General features: G+C 37.0%; 1 protein-coding gene across 6 annotated transcripts in view; it reads left to right on the plus strand.

Annotated features, from left to right (window-relative positions):
* Positions 1-469: 469 nt before the first annotated feature.
* LOC121388637 (CD109 antigen-like) overlaps positions 470-27,637 on the plus strand; it is a 135,138-nt gene continuing 107,970 nt past the window's right edge. For 5 of the 6 annotated variants that reach the window (XM_041520063.1, XM_041520060.1, XM_041520061.1 and 2 more), the window contains exons 1-2: positions 470-572; positions 26,935-27,023. In XM_041520063.1, the coding sequence (XP_041375997.1) occupies positions 26,962-27,023 (62 nt within the window). In that variant the 5' untranslated portion in view covers positions 470-572; positions 26,935-26,961. Of the gene's footprint in view, positions 573-7,918; positions 8,036-26,934; positions 27,024-27,637 lie in introns of those variants that run through there. The other variant, XM_041520059.1, reaches the window with a different exon arrangement.

Below are 27,637 nucleotides of genomic sequence, written 5' to 3' on the forward strand. Positions count from 1 at the left end.
TGGGATGTTAACATGTAACAGATCACTTGAAACATGTAGCGGGTTTCCTCTCTAAGACTATATGCAATTTTTTTTTACAAAATGTTTGACATCCAATTGCCGATTATTAGTAAATTAATATGCTCTAGTGGTGTGGTTAAACAACAAACTAACTTTTTATTTCTATCCATCTAACAAGAATAGTATTTCACTTACACTGCCATCAAACAAGCAGACAAAAGTTCTGTGTCAGAATATCAAATTGCATATTCTTTGCAGAATGGAACTGGCTTGTTTATATAAAGTGGCCAGCATGCAGTGGTGAACTTGTCATAACACTCCCTGGACATCTTAATCGGTTTCGTGGCTTTCCGACAAGTGTCTTTATGTTCGAATAATACCTGTGATGTTCCGAATGAGGCGATAGTATACGGAAACTGGCGAAAATTCTGGTTCGTCCAATCAAAAGGTAAGCTTCTAAAAATAGATTTCGCGGTCATGCTGAAGGAGTAAACATTGATTTGATGGTCACTACAAACGGGACTTCTAATTTTGTTGCAACCATTTGACAGATTTTTTTACTGTGTTTTAAGGTAAGCTAAGATTTGTCAGTTTTATTAACACGAAAAGTAATGCTAGTAGCAGGTAAACTGTCGACAACAGTTACTATGTGCAACAAGACTGAACATTTTATGCGGTTTGCCTGTACGTTGATCTCGCAGCCACTGGCGCAGTCGCTTTGACAGTTGAACGGACATTCAAGCTACCGGTTAAGTAGGTCTTCGTTCGGCAGGAGCATTTTGATTATTGAAATTAATAGGTTATTTAGGCCTAATAGGTAATCATTTTAGCTTCTGATTGTTGATAAAAATTGATAGTTACGGTACATGGGTACATAATGGGTTCTCTTGGTCCAAATCAATCCCCATTTTCGATTGTGTTAACATTTTATAAATAAAACTTGTGAGCCGGCTATCAACACACCCAGGCTGCTGGTATTAGTATAGAATTGTACCCACTCCATGGACTTGTTGGTTGTTTACCTGTCCCAACCAAAGCCCTACTACTGCCAGTTCTGGTATATCAAATGCCAATGTATGTGCTGTCCTGTTTGGGAAAGTGCTATCCCGAGTACTCAGTCAGGGTAAGGAGCTATAGTCTGTCTCACTGGGAACACCTTTTTTCATACTATGGAATTTACTACAAGTTATTTATTTCCAAGGCGATTGATTTCTAAATTGCACACAAAAATAGTTTATTATTATTATTATTTACAAAAACCCCAACAGTTTAGTAGGAGGATGGGACAGATTATAGACCGACAATTGGACAGTTATCAATGCTCTTACAGTCGGAGACCAGTCTATATCAATTCTGTGCAATCGCCGCCTACCAAAGTTGAAATGGTAGTCAAAAATTCCCGCTCTAATACAACAATGCTATATTTGATGTTAAATACTTAGTTACAACTTACATCAATAATTTTCAAGCTCGCTGATTAATGTATCATTTTGCTCTAGTGGTGTTGTTGAACAAAACAAACTTTAACTTTTAACTATAGATATTATCAGGGTGGGAATTCTCTTTGGATCAGCTGTTTTTCTCTCATGGAACATTGCATTTCATCACATTTTAATTGACCTTAATTTCCTCCAAAATTTGTCAGATAGCACAGGTTTTAACCTAGGATTTCAAGAATTTAAGAGATCCCTCTAGATTTCCTCTTTTTTTTACAGTAAACTAATTCCCACCCCTGATTATAGAAAGTGACACTGTCACATGGCATTTAAGAATTAAGAGATTTAAAGCCACCATCTCTAGCAACCACTACAATTGCCCATGGCAATTGGCAATGCCATGAAGATTGCCATGGAGTTTGTCATTCTCCACAGCACATTCTTTACTGTGGACTGTATTTGAATTTTTTCCCACTGCTTGTTTTTTGCTGTGGAAGTCATCTTAATTGCAGGGGTTGTCTAGAATATTTTAAATATTTAATAATTTAGAATAGATAATTCAGGGCCTGGTTTAATAGGCATGGTTATAAGCTGTCTTATCCACAGCGATGTTACACTTGTGTGCATGTAATAAAGTCATGACAACTCTGCGATTTTGCAGCCATGATACCCATACTGCCCAATGTCTCATGGCTAAAGGCTAAAAGGACTTTACATGCACAGTCAGAGCAAGCTGTTGTAGCCCACGCCTATACTGGGCACAGGGAGCGGCCTTGGCCGGATCTCTCTGTCCAGGACAGGAAATGTCTCAAGTGGGTTGGTGCATATTTATGTATATTTAGCAAAGATAGATAACTCCAGGATTTCCCTGTACATCTGATGCAAACTTCTGCTTTGTTTTCACTGATACCCAAGCACTGGTGTAGCCAGAATTTTGTGTTTGTTGGAGTGGTGGTCATATTGGTGCAGCTAGAAGGAGTGTGATTGTTCTCTTTATTCCCCCCCCCACCCCACCCCCCAAGTAACTATGATTGTTATGATCCTATCTAACACTTGCTCTCGTGAGATTTGAACTATGATTTTATTCAGTGACTTATTTAAATATTACATTGTCACACCTCAGCCCTGTACATTTCGACAATTTGTTTTCATTTGGCAACTAAATAATTTTATACTATCTATATAAAAAAAAATACAAACAGGCACCATCTAACTCCTCTAGATGAAAATAATAATGTAGAAGCCTGCACCTGTAGGCTATATTAATTATATCCATTCAGGGCTTCTAGAATTTTTACAAACTCCACAAGCCATGAGATCAGTGATTTTTAAAATTTACTAGCCATGATTATAAATTCACTAGCCCTACTTTACTTAACATAATTTTACTAATAGTAATAATCAGAAATGTTACCTAAAGAGGAAGATAGCAATTAAAACCACTGTGGCTGGGGGCAGGATATTCATATAAAATTTACAAAATAAATTTAAATGCAGCATTTGTCAACTTTTTTTTACTAGCCATTGGGCATGGCAGTAGTAGTTATTTACTAGCCCAACACTGAATATCACCAGTAATGGGAGTAGGGCTACCATAATCTAGAAGCCCTATCCATTAATTGCCAACATTTTAGGGTACTTAATTTGATTCCTCTGCTGTACTCTCCAGCAAACACCTTGGGGCTGGCTGAGTTTAAAATGTCTTCTGTTTAAAAACAACAACGGTGAAAGGCGCACTGTTGTCATATTTTAGATAGACGATAAAGCAAATGCTCCTGGGATGAGAATAAGATTCAGAAGTGCTTGGGCGCGCAAGAGTGATCGCACACTTCAGATATGAAGGACTAAAGTAATTGCTTGTTGATGGTTTGTGTTGTTCAGATGGATGATGGAAATACCTGTATGTTGTTGGTTTTTCAACAGGAATACACCACAACCGACTGTAACATAATAAATTAATCATATGTACATGGTTTGTTGACTGCCGGCCGCATATTGTGGAAGGTCACCTGTCGTTGGTGGTATGTCATTTTAATGATGAAGTATATTATTTAAATATGGGGCCCCTGTTGTTGGTGGTATGTCATTTTAATGATGACATATATTACTTAAATATGGGGCCCCCTGCCTTTGGTGGTAAGTCATTTTAATGATAAAGTATATTACTTAATTATGGGGCCTCTGTCATTGTCGGGCCATCAGCAGTTAAGGTGTCACATACACTAAAATCTTTCTGTGAAAGAAAAACCTTGAGGGGATCAAGTGATTATTTGCTCCACTAACTTACATTATGGAGAGGCATTTAAGATATTACCTTATTTTTCCACCAGTGTAAGATATTGCTCATGTCATAATAATCACTCAGTATCTAACTAGTGTAATAGGGGACAATATTTCAAAATCTTAGGTAACCGAAAATCGGTTCACATGAGTTTTACTTAGGTAACCGATTGTTTGGTTACGTGAATATAGTTCTAGTAAGTGATGAGTCAGACCTACCTAACTTTAAAACACTTGACTTCTGATAGGGTACTTTTAATTTTAGAAATTAGTTGTAACCAATTGGCGGTTCACATGCTTTTAAAGTTGCGTAACCAACACATGAACAGAACAACTGTGTAAGATATTGCTCATGTCATAACAATCACTCGGTATCTAACTAGTGTAAGATATTGCTCGTCATAACAATCACTTGGTATCTAACTAGTGTAAGATATTGCTCATCATAACAATCACTCGGTATCTAACTAGTGTAATATATTGCTCATGTCATAACAATCACTTGGTATCTAACTAGTGTAATATATTGCTCGTCATAATAATCACTCGGTATCTAACTAGTGTAAGATATTGCTCATGTCATAACAATCACTTGGTATCTAACTAGTGTAAGATACTGCTCATGACATAACAATCACTCGGTATCTAACTAGTGTAAGATACTGCTCATGGCATAACAATCACTCGGTATCTAACTAGTGTAAGATACTGCTCATGACAACAATCACTCGGTATCTAACTAGTGTAAGATACTGCTCATGACATAACAATCAACCGGTATCTAACTAGTGTAAGATACTGCCCATGGCATAACAATCACTCGGTATCTAACTAGTGTAAGATACTGCTCATGACAACAATCACTCGGTATCTAACTAGTGTAAGATACTGCTCATGACATAACAATCACTCGGTATCTAACTAGTGTAAGATACTGCTCATGGCATAACAATCACTCGGTATCTAACTAGTGTAAGATACTGCTCATGACAACAATCACTCTGTATCTAACTAGTGTAAGATACTGCTCATGACATAACAATCACTCGGTATCTAACTAGTGTAAGATACTGCTCATGGCATAACAATCACTCGGTATCTAACTAGTGTAAGATACTGCTCATGACATAACAATCACTCGGTATCTAACTAGTGTAAGATACTGCTCATGTCATAACAATCACTCGGTATCTATCTAGTGTAATATATTGCTCATGTAATAACAATCACTCGGTATCTAACTAATGTAAGATACTGCTCATGTCATAACAATCACTTGGTATCTAACTAGTGTAAGATACTGCTCATGACAACAATCACTCGGTATCTAACTAATGTAAGATACTGCTCATGACATAACAATCACTCGGTATCTAACTAATGTAAGATACTGCTCATGTCATAACAATCACTCGGTATCTAACTAGTGTAATATATTGCTCATGTCATAACAATCACTCGGTATCTAACTAGTGTAATATATTGCTCATGTCATAACAATCACTCAGTATCTAACTAGTGTAAGATATTACTCATGTTATAACAATCACTGAATATCTAACTAGTGTAATATTGGTGTGATATGAGCGTCACGTAGATCAATTGCTGACCTAATTCGTAGAACAATAACTGGTAGTAGGTCTTAACATCTTCTTACTTCTGCATTTCGGCTTGTTTGCAGGTGGTTTGTAATAAATAAAATACTAAACTAGCTTGCCTGTCATACCATTTATTATGAAACTTGTGAACAATGTTGGTATCTGATTCAATTTCGCTCGTCAAATACCAAAACAGTTCACTCATTTCATAAAAATGGTATGACAGGCAAGCTTGTTTAGCATTCTATATATATATATTGAGCATTGATATTTAATCCTTTTGCATTATTATTTTAAAAAACCAACAACATGCACATTATTACACCAGATTAATCCACAGACCCCACTTTAGGTGGAAAATGAGTGTAGTGAACAGGAGCCTATTTCACAAACCACTCTGTCTGCAACTAGCGGTTATACCTGTCGCACGATGTGTGGCATATATTTCACACAAAAAATTATATTATTACAAAGATGGAGCATTTGAAGGACAAAAGAAAATGAAATAATATGTGTACTTCAAAGTATATTTGTTGTACTGTTACTGGTGATAAGAAGTATGTTTTAGTTGTAGATTTACATTTACCTATACATGCAAAACTAGCAACGTTCGAGATTATAAAAAATTTGGGCAGTATCCCAGTTGGATACTAACATTTCAAAATCTGGTATCCCACCTGATAATTTAGTATCCCACTTAAATGAAATTCATAAATAACATTGTAACAAACTTGGATGAAACACTTGCTTAACTTCACCAGTAAATGACGACTTTTGTTTCAGCAAAAAATAAAAACGCAGGATTAAAAACAACAACGTTATATGGTATCCCAGTGGGATACTGGGTTATTGAAGTCTGTTATCCAAAATTAAATTCTGGTATCCCCAGGATATCGGGATACCATTAATCTCGAACACTGACTAGGCTAACAGCTAATTGGGTCCATTTCACTAACTATGCTGCATTTAAGTCAGCTGTGCATCAGGCAAGCGCTTGACTACTGGGCTGCATCCTGCCCTCTGGTCATCCATGTAAGTCCGAGGAGACAATATTTCAAAATCTTAGCTAATCGGAAGCCAGTTCACGTGAGTTTTACTATAAGACTATATGCAAAAAATTACCAAATGTTTGACTTCCAATAGCCAATGGTTAATAAATCAATGTGCTGTGGTGGTGCCATAAAACATAACTTTAACTTTTGATTCGTAGACCAGTAAAAGATTTTCATGAATCAGATTCCACAACTCCCCATAAAACAAAACTTTAACTTTTGATTCGTAGACCAGTAAAAGATTTCCTTGAATCAGATTCCACAACTCCCCATAAAACAAAACTTTAACTTTTGATTCGTAGACCAGTAAAAGATTTCCGTGAATCGGATTCCACAACTCCCCATAAAACAAAACTTTAACTTTTGATTCGTAGACCAGTAAAAGATTTTCATGAATCAGATTCCACAACTCCCCATAAAACAAAACTTTAACTTTTGATTCGTAGACCAGTAAAAGATTTCCTTGAATCAGATTCCACAACTCCCCATAAAACAAAACTTTAACTTTTGATTTGTAGACCAGTAAAAGATTTCCGTGAATCAGATTCCACAACTCCCCATAAAAAAAAACTTTAACTTTTGATTCGTAGACCAGTAAAAGATTTCCGTGAATCAGATTCCACAACTCCCCATAAAACAAAACTTTAACTTTTGATTCGTAGACCAGTAAAAGATTTCCGTGAATCAGATTCCACAACTCCCCATAAAACAAAACTTTAACTTGATTCGTAGACCAGTAAAAGATTTCCTTGAATCAGATTCCACAACTCCCCATAAAACAAAACTTTAACTTTTGATTCGTAGACCAGTAAAAGATTTCCTTGAATCAGATTCCACAACTCCCCATAAAACAAAACTTTAACTTTTGATTCGTAGACCAGTAAAAGATTTCCGTGAATCAGATTCCACAACTCCCCATAAAACAAAACTAACTTTTGATTCGTAGACCAGTAAAAGATTTTCATGAATCAGATTCCTCAATTCCCCATAAAACAAAACTTTAACTTTTGATTTGTAGACCAGTAAAAGATTTTCATGAATCAGATTCCACAACTCCCCAATGAGCTGTGCATACACTCTGATTTGAAGTCCATACCAGAATTGGAACCCAGTACACTCTGGTCATATCCTGTGGCCTGTCTGTGTCACCATCAAGGCCCACTTAAGAATTTATGTATGGTGTTTACTTGACATATATAGATCATTCATGACTGTGTAGCTGACCAAGTGTGGAGAGGAACTTGTTGATCACACAGGACGAGTTAGGTATTCTATTGGTATTTGGTGGTGTCACTGCCCATCTCTAGTGTTGGTGTGCAGTGACTGTCACAGTCTGTTAACTTCTCTAGAGCACAGCTGCCCATCTCTAGTATTGGTGTGCGGTGACTGTCAGTCTGTTAACTAGAGCATGGCCTGCCCGGGAGTTATGATTGTATTGCCACATCTGCTGACAACTAAACATGATTGTATTTCAACTGGTACAGTAGGTACCAGGCTCTGCCTAACTTTTTTCTTTGTACGTTTCACTGGCTCAGTACAAAGAGCACATATATGTACATTACTGGGTGTGTATATATGGGTGTACCTCACTGGGTATATATACGTACCTGTATGTAACTTGTGCTTAGGGACACTGCCAGAGCTGTTCTGTTTGTTCACATCTTATGATGTGAGTATGGACTCTTTTTTTTTGTTGTATGTGCTTGTTGTAGATGTTTGACTCCTCATTTGTAATTTGTTTGTTCATGCAATGCTGTGCCATACCCCACATTCAGTTGATCATGCAAGCACTCTGGGATTTATGAAATGCTGACTAGCATGGTTTTGGTACTCAATATTTCTATGTTTGACTATGACGTGGTGCAAACCTGTTAAATCGTTAGAAGGTGCTCAGTACAAGTGATATATTTATTTAAATGTACAAATACAGGCCTCTAGGTTTCATGAAAATGATTGTCTTGGCAAAATGATGGAACCAATATTTTTTTGCTCATTAGGCCTACCAGATCTCGCCTTTATGGGGAGCTGTCACCCTTCCTCTCCATCAATCTCTAGAAACGAGTTCAAGGAAAGTCCAGAGCTAGCTCTGGGTCAGCAGACAATTTTGCTAAATTATCTATCAAACTTCAAAATTAAAAAAATCCAGTTGTTTTCCAACAAAATATCAGTTATTTCATGAAATTATTTCGCCAAATTAAAACAAAATTCCACCAATTGTTTTTGAAATTCAGAATTTGGCGAGTGGCAGAGCTAGCCCTGTGTAAGTAATTTTTAGCTCCATGTGAATTTCAAAAATAAAAGTGCTTCAAAACGATAAAATTTCTATGGTAATATTTTAAATGGTCACACCTCTTAATTTTTTGCATGGTGAGGTCTGCTTTATCATGTAACATAATGTGCCATTATCATGATTACATTGGGCAGAGGGTAGCTCTTATTGTTCACTGAAGTCAGGGTGTGTGATGACTCCTATTGTTCACTGAAGTAGAGACAGGAGGGTAGCTCTTATTCATTGAAGTCAGGGTGTGTGACGACTCCTATTGTTCAATGAAGTAGAGACAGGAGGATAGCTGTTATTTTTCACTGAAGTTGGGGTGTGTGATGACTTCTATTGTTCACTGAAGTAGAGACAGGACGATAGCTGTTATTGTTCACTGAAGTCAGGGTGTGTGATGACTTCTATTGTTCATTGAAGTAGAGACAGGAGGATAGCTGTTATTGTTCACTGAAGTCAGGGTGTATGCTGACTATTATTGTTGACTGAAGTCAGGGTGTATGCTGACTCCTATTGTTCACGGAAGTCATGATGTATACTGACTCTTATTGTTCACGTAAATCAGGGTGTATGCTGACTATTATTGTTCACTGAAGTCAGGGTGTATGCTGACTCCTATTGTTCACTGAAGTCAGGGTGTATGCTGACTTATTGTCTAGTGAAAAGGAGCCACTGTGCTTTAACATGTTGAGAAACAATATAGGGTGTGTACTACCAAATCAAATCCCATAGACGATAATAGTAACATGTGTGGCTAAAACTCCTACCTGCAGCATATCAGGCAACATAAACACCACGGATATAAATACAACCACCCCTCACCCTTTAAAGTGAATCAGAAAACATTGGGGGTAAAGCTGCTCATTTCAGAGATAACAGGTAGCATCTATGACTACCCTAGTTCCACACAAAAAATTTACTACTTTTTTTTACAGGTACCCCAAACATGTTTCAAGCACCACAGTTGTTTTTGGACAAAAATCTGATTCCATTTGTGGAGGAGACCAAATTTCTTAGGGTTATATTTGACAGGAAGGTATCTTTTCTGCCCCATCTTAAATATGTTAAAAAGAAGGGCTTAAAAGCTCTTAATATTTTAAAAGTTATTGGTAACACAGAATGGGGAGCAGACCGAAAGGTTATGATCTGTCTGTATTGATCTTTAGTTAGATCATAACTTGACTATGGATGCATTGTGTATGGATCGGCACATAAGTCTTACTAGCAGATGCTAAATCCTATACATAACCAGGGATTTAGGCTTTGTCTTGGTGCATTTAGAACATCACCTGTTGAGAGCTTATAATTGTACGTTGATGCACATGTTGTTTGGGTGCTAGACATGCAAAGTTTCCTCTGCAGTATGCCAGCAAGATTAAATCATTACTGAAACATCCAACACATAAAACAGTGTTTGATAACAAATATATGAAGTTGTTTGATGCAAGACCGAATGCTATTCGTACATTTGGTCTTTGCATTAAACATTTTTCGTCGATTTCCAACATTGATTTCGCAGACACTTTGGAAAATCCATCATATTTTGTTTTACCACTTTGGTGTATTACACCACCTAAAATTGTGTTTGTTCTTGCGCATCTGAAGAAAGATTGTAAAGATGCTGTTGTGTATAAACAGTTTTTCATGGAAATTCAAGACAGGTACCGTGATTACATTCCTGTTTATACAGACAGATCACGGGATGAGAATTCTGTGGCTTGTGCTACAGTTTTTCCATCAGACACAATCATTTCCATAAGATTGTCTGATTAGGCATCAATTTTTAGTGCTGAAGTTTGGGCAGTCATTAAATTTTCACAGATTTACTTTTGTGTCTCCAAGCTTTACGAAATATCAAGCTGGACCATCTCTTAATTAGAATGGTGATATGAAAGTGTGTCTTTTTATCCATTGCCAATAAAGATATTGTCTTTTGTTGAGTGCCTAGCCATGTTGGCATCAGGGGTAATGAAAAGGCAGATTCAGCTGCCAAGTCTACTTTGGATTTGCCTCATGCCTTAAATACTGATTTTAAACATCATATCAACCAATTTATCTATTCGACGTGGCAAAATTATTGGGACAGTGCAGTTTCAAACAAGCTTCATGCTATCAAGCCAGTGTTGGGAGAGTGGCAGTCCTCCTATAGGCAGTGGCTTACAACATGTTATATTCTTTAGATAATGCAGGAAGATATACGTGGGCTACTACTATCAAGAAAATTATGTTTTCTTTAGGTTTTGGATATGTGTATTTATCTCAAGATGTTGGGGATAAGTCATTATTTTTAGCCACATTCAAACAAAGAGTAAAAGATATTCAAACACAACACTGGATTACAAAAATTAATTATAGTAGTAGGTATGATATATATTGTAAATATAAATTAAATCTAGAACCTGAATTATATCTTACATCTACACTTGACGTATAAAAAGGATATAGCACTGATCAGAATGGGAGGAGTGGGTCTAGCAGTGGACAAAGGTAGAAATATAGGTTTAAATAAAAGAGATAGGATTTGTAAATTATGTAATAAAAGAGAAGTAGAAAACGAATTCCATTTTATTATAAATTGTCCACTATATGAAACTTTAAGAGAAATGTATATACCTAGAAAGTTTTTGATAAATAAATCCTTGTATACTTTTAATGAATTGATGTCTACAAAAAATGAAAATATACTAAAAGGTTTAGGTATTTATTTAGCTAAAACATTGCAGTTAAGAAAGGAAAGAAGTGGTGTAAGTTACAGATCTGGTGTGTAATGTAAATGAAGGAAGATTATAACTATGATGTTCATATAGTTGTACTTTGGAATAATGTCATCTGCATAAAGGTCCAGTTGTTCATCAATCATAAGCTGACTACACGTTGATAAAGAGTGTGTATGTGGGTGAGGGTGGGGTATGGTAATAAAGGAAAATAATAAATATGAGAATAAATTATATGAATTAAAACTATAATAGTGGGATATACGTTAATTTGTAGACCTATATGAGATAATGTACACCAAAAATAATTGTTAGAAAATACAAATATTGTTATTCTTCCTAAAATCTATATAAATAATATTTAGTTTGCTATATGAATTGTTGAATAATGGGTCCTTCAAATGTCACCTTTTGTTGTCTGTAAATGGGCTATGGCCTAAAAACGGAATGAAGAATTGAATTGAATTGAATTGAATTGAATTGAATTGAATTGAATTGAATTGAATATAGGCAGTACAGGAAGGATGAAATAGTCTTTGTGTCATGCTTGCATCAGTCATACTTACTTGACCCATTCATTTATCTTGAAGAAAGATCCTCCACCTCAGTGTGAGCACTGTCAGTGTTTTCTGACGGTACGCCACATTTTGGTGGAGTGTAAGCATGTCAAGGAAACTAGGAAAGATATATTTGGACAATGAACTTTGATGGAATCCTTTCAATTCCATCCGGAACTTTTATTACAGTTTCTACGTGATACTGACTTTTATTCTAAATTTTAATTGTATCTATCTGTGATATTTGTATGTTTTCCACAGTTCTTTGCACTGTGTTTTAATTTAACTGTTGAATTTTTATATTGATGTTGATCATCACTTTATTTGTTTGCATTTACCATAGTTTGACACTCGATAGCCGATGTACGATATTTTTCATGCTGGGGTGTCGTTAAACATTCATTAATTTATTCTTCTTCAATTAATTATGGAAAACGTGTGCACAGGAATTTTGTCTTATGTGTAACATTACGGCAATAATTGAATTAATGTGTATCTAGAGTTATCATGGTAATGCTGAATTATTAATATTGAAATCGATCCCATGAAATATAATCTTGAGCATATATATTAAAACTTCAGTCTTTACGTATGGGGTACTCCAGTGTTTTATAATCTTGAGCATATATATTAAAACTTCCGTCTTTATGTATGGCGTACTCCAGTGTTTTATAATCTTGAGCTTATATAGTAAAACTTCACTCTTTACGTATGACGTACTCCAGTGTTTTATAATCTTGAGCATATATATTAAAACTTCAATCTTTACGTATGGCTTACTCCAGTGTTTTATAATCTTGAGCGTATATATTAAAACTTCAGTCTTTACGTATGGCGTATTCCAGTGTTCTATAATATATATATGTTAAAACTTTAGTTGACCAAATTGATTATTTATGAGCTATTAATGTACATGTATAGTGTATAACATCGGAGTTTCAATTTAAGTAAACTGAAAAATTATTTTAATTTATCCAGGCTAGGGAATTGTTAAACATTAAATATCTGTATGTATACATGTACTTTGGACAAGCAAGGGATTTCGTCAGATATAAGCAAATCATGTTTCAGCTCTCCTAAAAGGAAGGAAATGTTTTAGTTAACGACGCACTCAACACATTTTATTTACAGTTATATGGCGTCGGACATATGGTTAAAGACCACACAGGTATTGAGAGAGGAAACCTGCTGTCGCCACTTCGTGGGCTACTCTTTTTGATTAGCAGGAAGGGATCTTTTATATGCACCATCCCACAGACAGGATAACACATACCACGGCCTTTGATATACCAGTCGTGCACTGGCTGGAATGAGAAATAGCCCAACTCACCTAAAAGTTAATTCTTGGGGTATAAAACTCTTCAAACTAACCCTTAGAAAACATTTTGAAATTGGCTACATTATTGTTTAGATGCCAGGAAATCATACATCTTACTTGTAATTAAAACACCACCACACCAAGTTTCAAGTGATCTAAATACTACTACTACATATACATGCCAAACATTCTCTTTATCTTAATATAAAAAAAACCTTTTCACCATTTTCCCTTTCCACATTGTCACCCCGATCGCTTCGGCAGTTTTTCGTTTCTGTTTTGTCACCCCGAAGTTGTCTGAATGACTAAAAAAATTACATTGCCTGATCCCGAAAACCCCCCCTGAAATTTCAATCACAACATTTTACTTTTGTTAACAGCCATGCACCTGTACATTCATTGGATTGCATGTAGCATGTAATCTTTTTGTAATTTATAGGCTGCTTTATGACATCTTTTAAATACATGTACAGATTGATAAGATGTATTAGAAAGAAATTGATGTTATTTAGAGTAACAAACCACAAGTGGTGCTCTTTGTACTAGCTCTCCTATAGAAAAAAAAAAATGCTTGTTCATTCAACCTGTAATTTAATAGCTGTGTTTAGCAATACTCGTTGTTTGATGCTCACAAATAGCTCAACAAGTATAATCTTTTGGAAACTGTTGGTACCGAGTACGAAATATTGAGGTTACACGGAGTATAAAAATATACGTCAGATTTATCGTTTCTTTACGAGCACAGTGTACAATGGTTTTTGTCTCGTGTTGCTAAAAAATTACCGGTTTAGTGTCAGAATGGCTCGCTGTACCAGTCCTTCACTTCTCGTGTTGTTGCAGAATTACTGTTTCAATTTCAAAATGACTTTGCGTACCATTGTACCATTGTGTACATTGGTACATCAATCTTTGGAGTGGCTCTGAAAGGGGAAGGAAAGGAATGAGGCATTGATGACTCACGTGTTGAGTACCTGACTTAATTAGCACCTGTCAGGTGTTACATACACTGTATATACGTCCCAGCACATTGATGACTCACGTGTTGAGTACCTGACTTAATTAGCACCTGTCAGGTGTTACATACACTGTATATACGTCCCAGCACATTGATGACTCACGTGTTGAGTACCTGACTTAATTAGCACCTGTCAGGTGTTACATACACTGTATATACGTCCCAGCACATTGATGACTCACGTGTTGAGTACCTGACTTAATTAGCACCTGTCAGGTGTTACATACACTGTATATACGTCCCAGCACATTGATGACTCACGTGTTGAGTACCTGACTTAATTAGCACCTGTCAGGTGTTACATACACTGTATATACGTCCCAGCACATTGATGACTCACGTGTTGAGTACCTGACTTAATTAGCACCTGTCAGGTGTTACATACACTGTATATACGTCCCAGCACATTGATGACTCACGTGTTGAGTACCTGACTTAATTAGCACCTGTCAGGTGTTACATACACTGTATATACGTCCCAGCACATTGATGACTCACGTGTTGAGTACCTGACTTAATTAGCACCTGTCAGGTGTTACATACACTGTATATACGTCCCAGCACATTGATGACTCACGTGTTGAGTACCTGACTTAATTAGCACCTGTCAGGTGTTACATACACTGTATATACGTCCCAGCACATTGATGACTCACGTGTTGAGTACCTGACTTAATTAGCACCTGTCAGGTGTTACATACACTGTATATACGTCCCAGCACATTGATGACTCACGTGTTGAGTACCTGACTTAATTAGCACCTGTCAGGTGTTACATACACTGTATATACGTCCCAGCACATTGATGACTCACGTGAGTTGAGCACCTGTCAGGTGTTACATACACTGTATATACGTCCCAGCACATTGATGACTCACGTGTTGAGTACCTGACTTAATTAGCACCTGTCAGGTGTTACATACACTGTATATACGTCCCAGCACATTGATGACTCACGTGTTGAGTACCTGACTTAATTAGCACCTGTCAGGTGTTACATACACTGTATATACGTCCCAGCACATTGATGACTCACGTGTTGAGTACCTGACTTAATTAGCACCTGTCAGGTGTTACATACACTGTATATACGTCCCAGCACATTGATGACTCACGTGTTGAGTACCTGACTTAATTAGCACCTGTCAGGTGTTACATACACTGTATATACGTCCCAGCACATTGTTTAATCACGTGTTGAGTACCTGAGTAGTAGCACCTGTCAGGTGTTACATACACTGTATATACGTCCCAGCACATTGTTTAATCGGGTAGTAGGTGGTAGGTGTGTGTGTTTGTGTTAGATGTTGATAACACCCCAGCACATCATTTAATCAGTTAGTGTTAAATGTTGATAACACCCCAGCATATCATTTAATCAGTTAGTGTTAAATGTTGATAACACCCCCAGCATATCATGTAATCAGTTAGTGTTAAATGTTGATAACACCCCAGCATATCATTTAATCGGCAGGTATTACATATTGATAACATCCCAGCATATCATGTAATCAGCAAGTGTTAGATATTAATACTCCAGCACATAATTTTATCAGCAGGTAATATTATAAATTGTATAAGTATATATTCTTCTCATGCTGCTGTGCAAGGCCCAAATTCTTGTCTTGTCTTGGTAACCAGGGTTAGTGCTGATGGTAACCAAATTAGCCATTCGCTAATTTTTACAAAAAAATGGCTAATAAAATGTGCAAGTGGCTAAGTTTGGCTCAGCCATTTTCTATCTTCTGATATGAACAAACGGTTACATAATCCATCTAAAACCTTGGACATACTAATAATACCTAATATTCAATTAGCATAATAGCGATTTTGCAGCCAGTAATACTCTAGCACATCATTTAAAGGGACATTCCTGAGTTTGCTGCAATTTTTAAGATGTTATCGACTAACAGAGACTTTTTTAACGATTTTAATTACATATCAAATATATTTTTCTGCATAAAATGTTAGTGGCTGTATATTAAAAGTGTTTCTGATCGTTCTAATATTTGTAATAGGTTATATTTCCTTTTATTTCCTAAAATATAGTTTTTTCGTATGTACGAAATTATTTGAACACAAAATCCAGTTTGGGCTTTTTAGAAATATCAAGATGACCAAAAACACATTGATTATACAGACACTGATATTCTAAACAAGAAAATTTATTTAATATGTAAGTTTAGTCGTAGAAATATTTTATTAGTTGGAAACATCTTACAATGCAGCAAACTCAGGAATGTCCATTTAATCAGCCGATATTAGATGTTGATAACACCCCTCACATCATTTAATCAGCAGGTATTAGATGTTGGTAACACCCCTCACATCATTTAATCAGCATGTATTAGATGTTGATAACACCCCTCACATCATTTAATCAGCAGGTATTAGATGTTGATCACACCCCAGCACATCATTTAATCAGCAGGTATTAGATGTTGGTAACACCCCAGCACATGATTTAATCAGCAGGTATTAGATGTTGGTAACACCCCAGCACATGATTTAATCAGCAGGTATTAGATGTTGGTAACACCCCAGCACATGATTTAATCAGCCGGTATTAGATGTTGGTAACACCCCAGCACATGATTTAATCAGCCGGTATTAGATGTTGGTAACACCCCAGCACATTATTTAATCAGCATGTATTAGATGTTGGTAACACCCCAGCACATTATTTAATCAGCAGGTATTAGATGTTGGTAACACCCCAGCACATCATTTAATCAGCAGGTATTAGATGTTGGTAACACCCCAGCACATCATTTAATCAGCAGGTATTAGATGTTGGTAACACCCCAGCACATCATTTAATCAGCAGGTATTAGATGTTGGCAACACCCCTCACATCATTTAATCAGCAGGTATTAGATGTTGGTAACACCCCAGCACATTATTTAATCAGCCGGTATTAGAGGTTGGTAACACCCCAGCACATTATTTAATCAGCATGTATTAGATGTTGGTAACACCCCAGCACATGATTTAATCAGCCGGTATTAGATGTTGGTAACACCCCAGCACATCATTTAATCAGCAGGTATTAGATGTTGGTAACACCCCTCACATCATTTAATCAGCAGGTGTTAGATGTTCATAACACCCCAGCACATCATTTAATCAACAGGTATTAGATGTTCATAACACCCCAGCACATCATTTAATCAGCAGGTATTAGATGTTGGTAACACCCCAGCACATTATTTAATCAGCAGATATTAGATGTTGATCACACCCTAGCACACCATTTAATCAGCAGGTGTTAGATGTTGGTAACACCCCAGCACATCATTTAATCAGCAGGTGTTAGATGTTGGTAACACCCTAGCACATCATTTAATCAGCAGGTGTTAGATGTTGGTAACACCCTAGCACATCATTTAATCAGCAGGTGTTAGATGTTGGTAACACCCCAGCACATTATTTAATCAGCAGATATTAGATGTTGGTAACACCCCTCACATCATTAAATCAGCAGGTGTTAGATGTTGGTAACACCCCAGCACATTATTTAATCAGCAGGTGTTAGATGTTGGTAACACCCCAGCACATTATTTAATCAGCAGGTTTTAGATGTTGGTAACACCCCTCACATCATTTGATCAGCAGGTATTACACTTAGGTGTCTGACTACAACACCTCATATTAATTAATTAATTAGTACTTGTGTTTGACATTTGGCTTTAAAAAAGAGAAGAAACCTGCTTCTACCTCATTCAGTGGCTCATTGTGGTTATCCACGACTGGTATATCAAAGGCTGTGATATGTGCTGTCCTGTGTGGGATGGTGAATGGTCAATATATAAGATCTCTTACTACTAGTGAAAAAATATAGTGAATTACTAAATGTTTGACATCCAATATCTGATGATTAACAATTCAATCTGCTCTAAAGGTGTCGTTAAACAAACAAACGAACAGTCACTTGAATATGTTTCACAGTATTTGCATTTTTTATTTTCACACCTGTGTATTTGTTAGTAAAACTTTCTATCACACCAATACAATTACACACGTACACAAACTGTTTACAGTCTAAATCTGCTTTGCTAGTCTGGGTTTCCATTGTTCAGTGGTGTGTGTTGAGTGAAATTGTCCATTTGAGCTTGCACCGTTTGACAGCTAGCTATACATATAGCTACACCTACAATTGTAGTGTGGGCCTCACCCACATGTACACTAGTCAGCTGTTTGACTGTACTTGACACATACAGACTCTGTACACATGCCCACATTGTCCAAGTACTCATTGAAATTCAGGTGTGCTGGACTTTGAGTACCTACCACAACATATTTTTTAGTCATCATCCCAGGTAGGTGGCGGGATTTAGCTTAGTCGGTTGAGTGCTTGCTTGAGTACTGCCTTGAGATACTTGTGTCGCAGGATCAAACCATCTCGGATCTATTCAACTGATTGGGGTTTTTTTCTCGTTCCAACCAGTGCACCACAACTGGTTAAAGGCTGTGGTATGTGCTTTCCTGTCTGGTTTGTTTTAAATAACTGAAAAAGATTAATTACCAATGTTTTAAAGTAAGCATATAAAATATGCATCAATAAAGTAATATTGATTTGAAGAACCATTCCTAGATAGCAAAGATATCAGCAAGGATGTTAGTCAAGTGAGATGTTTATAAATGTAGTTAGGCAAGTTATGGTAAGCCGATGCGTTCAGTTTTGTGAAATGTGAGGGAGATTGTAATGTGGAATAAATTCATGTATATGTTAAATACAATTAGTAATAGTGGTTCATATGTTATAGAGAGACTAACGCCATTATTTTTTAATATTTAAAGTCACCCAAACAGGACTTTGTTTGCATTTGGCAACCTGATGACTGTCAGTTTTGGGCTCTATACAAAAGGAAATATGCCTTTATGAAACTTAAAAGTTTGTTCTGTTTAACAACATTGCTCTATAGAGCACATGGATTTATTTATCATTGTGTATGGGATGTAAAATATTTGGTAATTTTCTACCCATAGTTTACACAAAACAACCTAGTTACATTTTCCCTTTAGCATCCTTTATGCACTTTCTCAAAGATAAAACTATACATATGTGTGTGTAGCATGGCCTTTGATATACCAGTTGTGGGACATTGGTTGAGTATGCCTTAAAGGGACAGACCCTAGTTTCAACCCGTGAAAATTAACACTAAGTTTAATTAATCTACAAACCTGTAACATGTTTGGAGAAAGTTGTAGTTGAGTAAAACATGAGTCTGTGACTTTGAAATGGTGAAATACCCTCTAAAAATAGACTAAAACTCAACTCCAGACACACATGCTTTTTAAAAAAATATGAGAAATGTATTTTGTTATGACCAAAAAACACCAGAAATTGATAATCTAAACCATAAAATCTAAGTAAAGTATGATTTCAGTTACCAAAAACAGCTCTAATAGTCAAACCGGCCTCGGTGGCGTCGTGGCAGGCCATCGGTCTACAGGCTGGTAGGTACTGGGTTCGGATCCCAGTCGAGGCATGGGATTTTTAATCCAGATACCGACTCCAAACCCTGAGTGAGTGCTCCGCAAGGCTCAGTGGGTAGGTGTAAACCACTTGCACCGACCAGTGATCCATAACTGGTTCAACAAAGGCCATGGTTTGTGCTATCCTGCCTGTGGGAAGTGCAAATAAAAGATCCCTTGCTGCTAATCAGAAGAGTAGCCCATGTAGTGGCGACAGCGGGTTTCCTCTCAAAATCTGTGTGGTCCTTAACCATATGTCTGACGCCATATAACCGTAAATAAAATGTGTTGAGTGCGTCATTAAATAAAACATTTCTTTCTTTCTTTCTAATAGTCAAAAATATACCTTAGTGTTTAAAAACTAGGGTATGTCCATTTAATGAATGTCATTAACTATAACATTTCATGAAAAATAATTGTGTATTATCTACATATCTGTGTACATGTATATATTGACAAAATTGTATGTTTGATCCATACATACATCAGGGTTTCTTCCAGAGGGTAAAACTTGTATGGTGCCATACCCATATTTTGCAGATTTTATTTTTTTAAGTTAACCTTTTGACAAAAGTAATGACTCTTTATCATTACTGTATGATTTTCTTAACCCTAACACTAAACCTAACCGATTTTGTTTCTGGGGGAGATCCTTTTGACTGGACCTGGTTACATTCAATTCCATAGCATCAAACTCAAATTATGTCTTTTTGGCAGAAACACTGTACATGTACATTGATATTTTTAGTTCCCTACTGGTCCATCCGGAGAGGACTATAGGTTTCATCTCTGTCTGTCCGTCTGTCTGTCTGTCCATCCGTCCATCCGTCTGTCTGTCCATCCGTCCATCTGTCTGTCTGTCCATCCGTCTGTCTATGTTTTCCGGATGTTTTTTGCAGAAGGCTTTGAGATATTGAGCTGAAATTTTGTGTATAGTTTCATCATGTACTAGTACAGATAAAATCGTGTTCCATATTTTCAGGAGAAATAGTTTATTTTGGGGGGTTTATTTATTTATTTATTTATTTTTATTATTATTTTTTACAAATATATATTAATGTTACAGTGTGTGTCATGGTTGGGTTAACATTTTTGCGAGTTAAACATTAAACAATTTTCAATGTCTTGTATTTCTAAAGAATATAATTTGTCATCACAATTACAGGTAAGGATACATCCATGGGTGTGTCTAGGGGCGGGATGTAGCCCAGTGGTAAAGTGTTTGCTTGATGTGCAGTCGGTCTGGGATCGATCCCCGTTGGTGGGCCCATTGGCTATTTCTTGTTCCAGCCAGTGCATCGCGACTGGTATATCAAAGGCTGTGGTATGTGCTATCCTATCAGTGGGATGGTGCATATAAAAGATCCCTTGCTGGTAATTGAAAAGAGTAGCCCGTGAACTGTCGACAGTGTGTGTGGTCCTTAAAAAATTTCCGATGCTATATCACTGTAAATAAAATGTGTTGAGTGTGTCATTAAATAAACCATTTTCCTTCCTTGCTTCTATAGGTGTGTCTGTAAACAACCAAAAGGAACATAAAACTCCATGAATGGGTGTGTTTTAAATTTCTTTGAATAATGTTGTGCTTTATAAACAGTTTGTGGTAACAAGTAAAACCTGTTATGGAAGTTCCAAAACATTTGGAGGTGTCCATTTATATTCAGGCAGCCTTACTAATGAAAAACTAACTTGTCAAAGTCCTGCTGGTTAATGATACAAAGTAATGTATACCAGGACTACATGTATGCATAATTCCACAGAGTATGTACATTTATCATTATTATTACACCAATACAATAACATCTGTATTACGTAGCTACTCCAGTAACCACACAGTGTCTGCAGCGGGCATAAAAATAAGCATGGTGTTGTTACGTGAGTTGCTCAGGGGTAGGAATTCTCCTTGGATCAGCTGTTTTCCTCTCGTGGAACATTGCGTTTCCTCACATTTTAATCGTCCTTTTCCTCCAAAATGTGTCTGATGGCACAGATTTTAACCTAGGATTTCAAGAATTTATAGTCCATGAAGTGGCGACAACGGGTTTCCTTTCCCAATATCTGTATGGTCTTTAACCATACGTCCAATGCCATATAACCGTAAATAAAATGTTGAGTCTTTTGTTAAATAAAACATTTCCTTCCTTCCGTCAATCATACAGGCCATCAGACTTGAGGCGAGTACATGTACAGGCGTATCTGCCATGAGTTATGGCCCACCCAATTTAAAATAAAATAGTTTTTTTTCCAATGCATTTCAATTTATTGTCATGCTTACCCGGTATGTTAATTAAGGCTCAAGCATGCTGTCCTGGGCACACACACTTTGGCTACCTGGACTTTATCAGGATGGGTTATCTGTTAGTAAGAGAGAAGTTGGTGTAGTGGTCTTACACCTACCCAAGGGATGAACGTAGTCCAGTGGTAAAGCATTCGCCTGATGCATGGTCGGTCTAGGATCGATACCCGTCAGTGGACCCATTGGGCTATTTGATGATTTCTCATTCTTATGCTACCCAATGCACCACAACTGGTATGTACTGTCTTGGTAAAGATTGTTGTATGTACTGTCTTGTCTATGGAATGGTGCATATAAAACATCTTTTGCTGTTAATCAGAAAGACTAGCCCATTGCATGACGGTAACAGGTTTACTCTCTCATTACCTGTGTGTTCCTTAACTATATGTCTGATGCCATATATTACTGCAATTAAAATGTGCTGAGTGTGTCGTTAAATAAAACATTCCATCCTTCCTTACATCTCCCAAAAGAGATAACAAAACTTGCTCTGGGTGGGAGCGAAACATGATGGCTTGACCACTATACACCACTGATGCTGGCAATGATCGTTTTGTTATAGTCGAGGTTTCATTCAGTTGACCACTATACACCACTGATGCTGGCAATGATCGTTTTGTTATAGTCGAGATTTCATTCATTTGATCAATGGGAAGGATGTAGCCCAGTGGTAAGGTGCTCGCTCAATGCATGGTAGGTGTGGGATCGATCCCTGTCGGTGGGCCCATTGGGCTATGTTTCGTTCCAGCCAGTGCACCACGACTGGTATAGCAACTGCTGTAACAAAGGCCATGGTATGTACTATCCATAACTGGTTCAACAAAGGCCATGGTTTGTGCTATCCTGCCTGTGGGAAGCGCATATAAAAGATCCCTTGCTGCTAATCGAATAAGAGTAGCCCATGAAGTGGCGACAGCAGGTTTCCTCTCAATGTCTGTGTGGTCCTTAACCATATGTCCAACGCCATATAACCGAAAATAAAATGTGTTGAGTGTGCCGTTAAATAAACCATTTCCTTCATTCAGTTATACTTATTTTTGTGCTTATATCCAATTAAGGTTCAACACACTGTCCTGGGCAGAAACCTCAGCTATCTGGGCTGTCTGTCCAGGAGAGTGGCTTAGTTGTTAGTGGTTAGTGAGAGAAGTCCGTGTAGTGGTCATACACCTAACCAATGGGTTGTTAAAACTCGTTCTGGGTGGGAGCCAGTACTGGTGTGCAAACCTCCCAGTACCTAGGTATGTGCTATCCTGTCTGTGGGATGGTGCATATAAAAGATCCCTTGCTGCTAATTGAAAAGAGTAGCCCATGAAGTGGCAACCGTGGTTTTCCTCCCTCAATATCTGTGTGGTCCTTAACTGTTACCATAGGGACCTAGAAGCCTTATGTCCGATGGCTTGACCACTCCATCACTGAGGCTGGGAATGATGCTTTTGTTATAAACAAGGTTTAGCGGTCATGACCTTTTGGTCACCTGCTTTATCATCGCTATGCTATTCCCTGTTTTAGGTGTTACTGATCCTAAACCGACCCATCACCAATGAAAATTAATGACCCATGACATATCTGAATTGATCCACTGATACATACCATACTAACAGTAATCTTTATTATAGTTGACAGTGTTTCTGCCAGAAAGAAAGTTTTGGGTATGGCACTCTGGAATTGAATGTAACCACAGTCAACAGGATATTGGGGGTGCCTCCCTCAGAAAGAAAATGGGTTATGTTTATGGTTAGGGTTAAGAAAATCATACAGTTAATTAATTTTATCAAAAGGTTAACTTAGAAAAGCAAAATCTGCAAAACAATTTGGGTATGGCACCATTCCCGTTTTACCCTCTGGAAGAAACACTAGTGGAGAAAGGAAGGAAGGAAATGTTTTATTTAATGACGCACTCAACGCACTTTATTTACAGTTATATGGTGTCGGACATATGGTTAAGGACCACACAGATATTGAGAGAGGAAACCCGCTGTCGCCACTTCATAAGCTTCTATTTTCAATTATTAGCAAGGAATCTTTTATATGCACCATCCCACAGACAGGATAGTACATACCACAGTCTTTGTTACACCAGTTGTGAAGCACTGACTGCATACTTTGTGAAATAATTATGTAGAATCTCTTTGTGAGGGAGAAATAGCCCAATGGGTCCTTTGTGAGGGTTAATATATGTAGCTGCATTCTCTTTGTGAGGGTTATATATATGTAGCTGCATATCTCTTTGTGAGGGTTAATATATGTAGCTGCATATCTCTTTGTGAGGGTTAATATATGTAGCTGCATATCTCTTTGTGAGGGTTAATATATGTAGCTGCATATCTCTTTGTGAGGGTTAATATATGTAGCTGCATATCTCTTTGTGAGGGTTAATATATGTAGCTGCATATGGGCATATCTCGATCCCAGTAGCTGCAACCGCACATCAAGCAAACACTTTACCATTGGTCTAGGTCCCGCTGCTCCCTAGTTGAGGGTTAATATATGTAGCTGCATATCTCTTTGTGAGGGTTAATATATGTAGCTGCATATCTCTTTGTGAGGGTTAATATATGTAGCTGCATATCTCTTTGTGAGGGTTAATATATGTAGCTGCATATCTCTTTGTGAGGGTTAATATATGTAGCTGCATATCTCTTTGTGAGGGTTAATATATGTAGCTGCATATCTCTTTGTGAGGGCAGGATTTAGCTCCACTGAGTGCTCGCTTGAGGTGCTTGCATTGCAGGATCGAACCACCTCAGTGGATCAATTCAAGTGATTGTGTTTTCTCTCGTTCCAACCAGTGCACCACAACTGGTCAAAGGCCGTGGTATATGCTTTCCTGTCTATGGGAAAGTTCAAAATGTTGCAGGTTTTCTCTGATGAATTTGAGTGGGAATTACCAAAATTACAAAGTCAATGTGCTCTAGTGGTGTTATCAAAGAAAACAAACTTAAACTTTATCTCTTTATGTACATTCTGGATATGTCAAATGTTTTATTTATTAAATATGTATGTAGTAGTCCTTGCAATTAAAAAAATACTGCTTCAGCAGTTCTAAAGAAATTCTGAGGTAAAAGTAGGTGGAAATTTATTCAATACTCTGTGAATGTGAATGATAGGAAAACATTACTTCGGTTACCCCACCCATCCTTATATTGTCAGTTTTTTAATGTCTTGTAGGTGTAGTCCTAGAGGCCATTGTGATCCACACCCATTACCCAAAATGTGCATGTAAATGTAAAAAGGTGTTCCCAATGTATTCTGTCCACCCAAACGTTTCCTTAATTTACCAGCAGGAAGGAAATAATACCTGTAGTTGTACCATGTGTGAATTCTTAGTCATAAGCGTAAACTGGTATTCTTCATCATGAGTGTAAATCGGTTTTCTTAGTCAGTAACTGCATTAGAATAAATTATTTAAAAAACACTCAACACCCAGGTAAACTGTGTACATGTAATTATTCAATTTCACTCGGGTCTTTAGATGAGAATAATACATACACACAGTACATGTGAAGAGATCTCATTTCATGTGGAGGTCTGGAGTTTTGTGCATGTGAGGAAGATTTGGTTTTTAAAAGTAGGTGTAGGATATATTTGCTGTTCCAGTATATAGGGTGTAGGATATATTTGCTGTTTCAGTATATAGGGTGTAAGATATATTTGCTGTACCAGTATATAGGGTATGGGATATATTTGCTGTACCAGTATATAGGGTGTAGGATTATTTGCTGTTCCAGTATATAGGGTGTAAGATATATTTGCTGTTCCAGTATATAGGGTGTAGGATATATTTGCGGTTCCAGTATATAGGGTGTAGGATATATTTGCTGTTCCAGTATATAGGGTGTAGGATATATTTGCTGTTCCAGTATATAGGGTGTAGGGTATTTTTCCAGTATATAGGGTGTAGGATATATTTGCGGTTCCAATATATAGGGTGTAGGATATATTTGCGGTTCCAGTATATAGGGTGTAGGATATATTTGCAGTTCCAATATATAGGGTCTGGGATATATTTGCGGTTCCAGTATATAGGGTGTAGGATATATTTTCGGTTCCAGTATATAGGATGTAGTATATATTTGCAGTTCCAGTATATAGGGTGTAGGATATATTTGCTGTTCCAGTATTTAGGGTGTAGGATATGTTTGCTGTTCCCATGTTACAGATTCCACCAGAGGTGTAATCAGGGAACATTTTGTTTGTAAAATTTTAATGGTGACAGTTGGTGTGGTAAATTTCTATTTTATGTCTTAAAATTGTGTAGTGCATGATCTCTGAAATTTGTGTAGCTGATCGCAACTTGTAGTGTTAGACGAGACCTACATTTTTTTCATTAGCAACTGGTGTAACAAAGGCCATGGTATGTACTATCCTGTCTGTAGGATAGTGCATATAAAAGATTCCTTGCTGCTAATCGAAAAGAGTAGCCCATGAAGTGGCGACAGCAGGTTTCCTCTTTCAATATGTGTTGTCCGTAACCATATGTCTGATGCCATATAACCATAAATAAAATGTGTTGAGTGCGTCCTTCCTTCCTTTCCTAATCAGGATTTTGAACACAAAATGTTCCCTGCTGATGATCAATCACCCACAATGTGACAGTGTCCCAATCCCCTATTCTAACTTTCCTTTCAATGTGCTGGCAGCAGGTTTCTTTTCTTTTTTGCATCAGACATCGTAGCTAAGCTACTAGTACTACAAAATGTACAGCAATGCAGTGCATAGAGATATCAATACACATACAAATCAGGCTTTACATGTCAATATTGGCCTTTCATTACATACATGTTTTCAGGTCTATATATGCAACTCACCTTGGAAAGAACTGTTAAGATATTATATGTAAGCTGACACCTGAACAAATACATGTACCTGTGTGAACAATAAAATCAATGGTGTTTTTTTTTTTTTTTTTTTCAGATCTAGCTGAACAACATTCCTATCACGATGTCCCTGGGTTGGACGTGGATTCTTGCCCTGACTGTCACCTGCATCAGTCAGGCTTATGGGTGTGTATTCTATTAGACCAGGCAAAATTAACTGAAGACCAGAAGATATTTTTGGCATTTTACTTTATATAAATTATGATTAAATTATGAAAAACCTACAGTGTGCATGATTTTCGTGTGCATCACTGGTTATAAATGTACTCAAGCAACGTTTAGAAATATTGCTAAAATACATGTAATACAATACCAGTGTTTCTGCCAGAAAGAAATGTTTGGGTATGGCGCTATGGAATTGAATATTTACAATGTGTGTGCTGAATGCTACCGCAGTCGATAGGAGATATAAAATAAATAAAATGGATTAGGGTTAGGGTTAAGAAAATCAGACAGTAATGATAAAGAGTTCTTAATTTTGTCAAAAGGTCAACCTAAAAAAATTAAATCTGCAAATATATATGGGTATGGTGCCATACCCGTTTTACCCTCTGGCAGAAACCCTGAATACTGGGAAAAACTTACAAAAAGTCTACTGGCCCGTATCTAGTTTTGTTGAGTATACATTCTCTGTCACGTTATTAAATTTATTTAAGGATTGTCTTTTCATGAATCGGTGTATGAAAAAAAAAAAAAATCATCCACAAACTGTGTGAATCGGTGAACTTGTTTTCACATAA

Source organism: Gigantopelta aegis, chromosome 14 (assembly GCF_016097555.1).
Source record: "Gigantopelta aegis isolate Gae_Host chromosome 14, Gae_host_genome, whole genome shotgun sequence".
NCBI classification, from domain to species: Eukaryota; Metazoa; Mollusca; class Gastropoda; order Neomphalida; family Peltospiridae; genus Gigantopelta; species Gigantopelta aegis.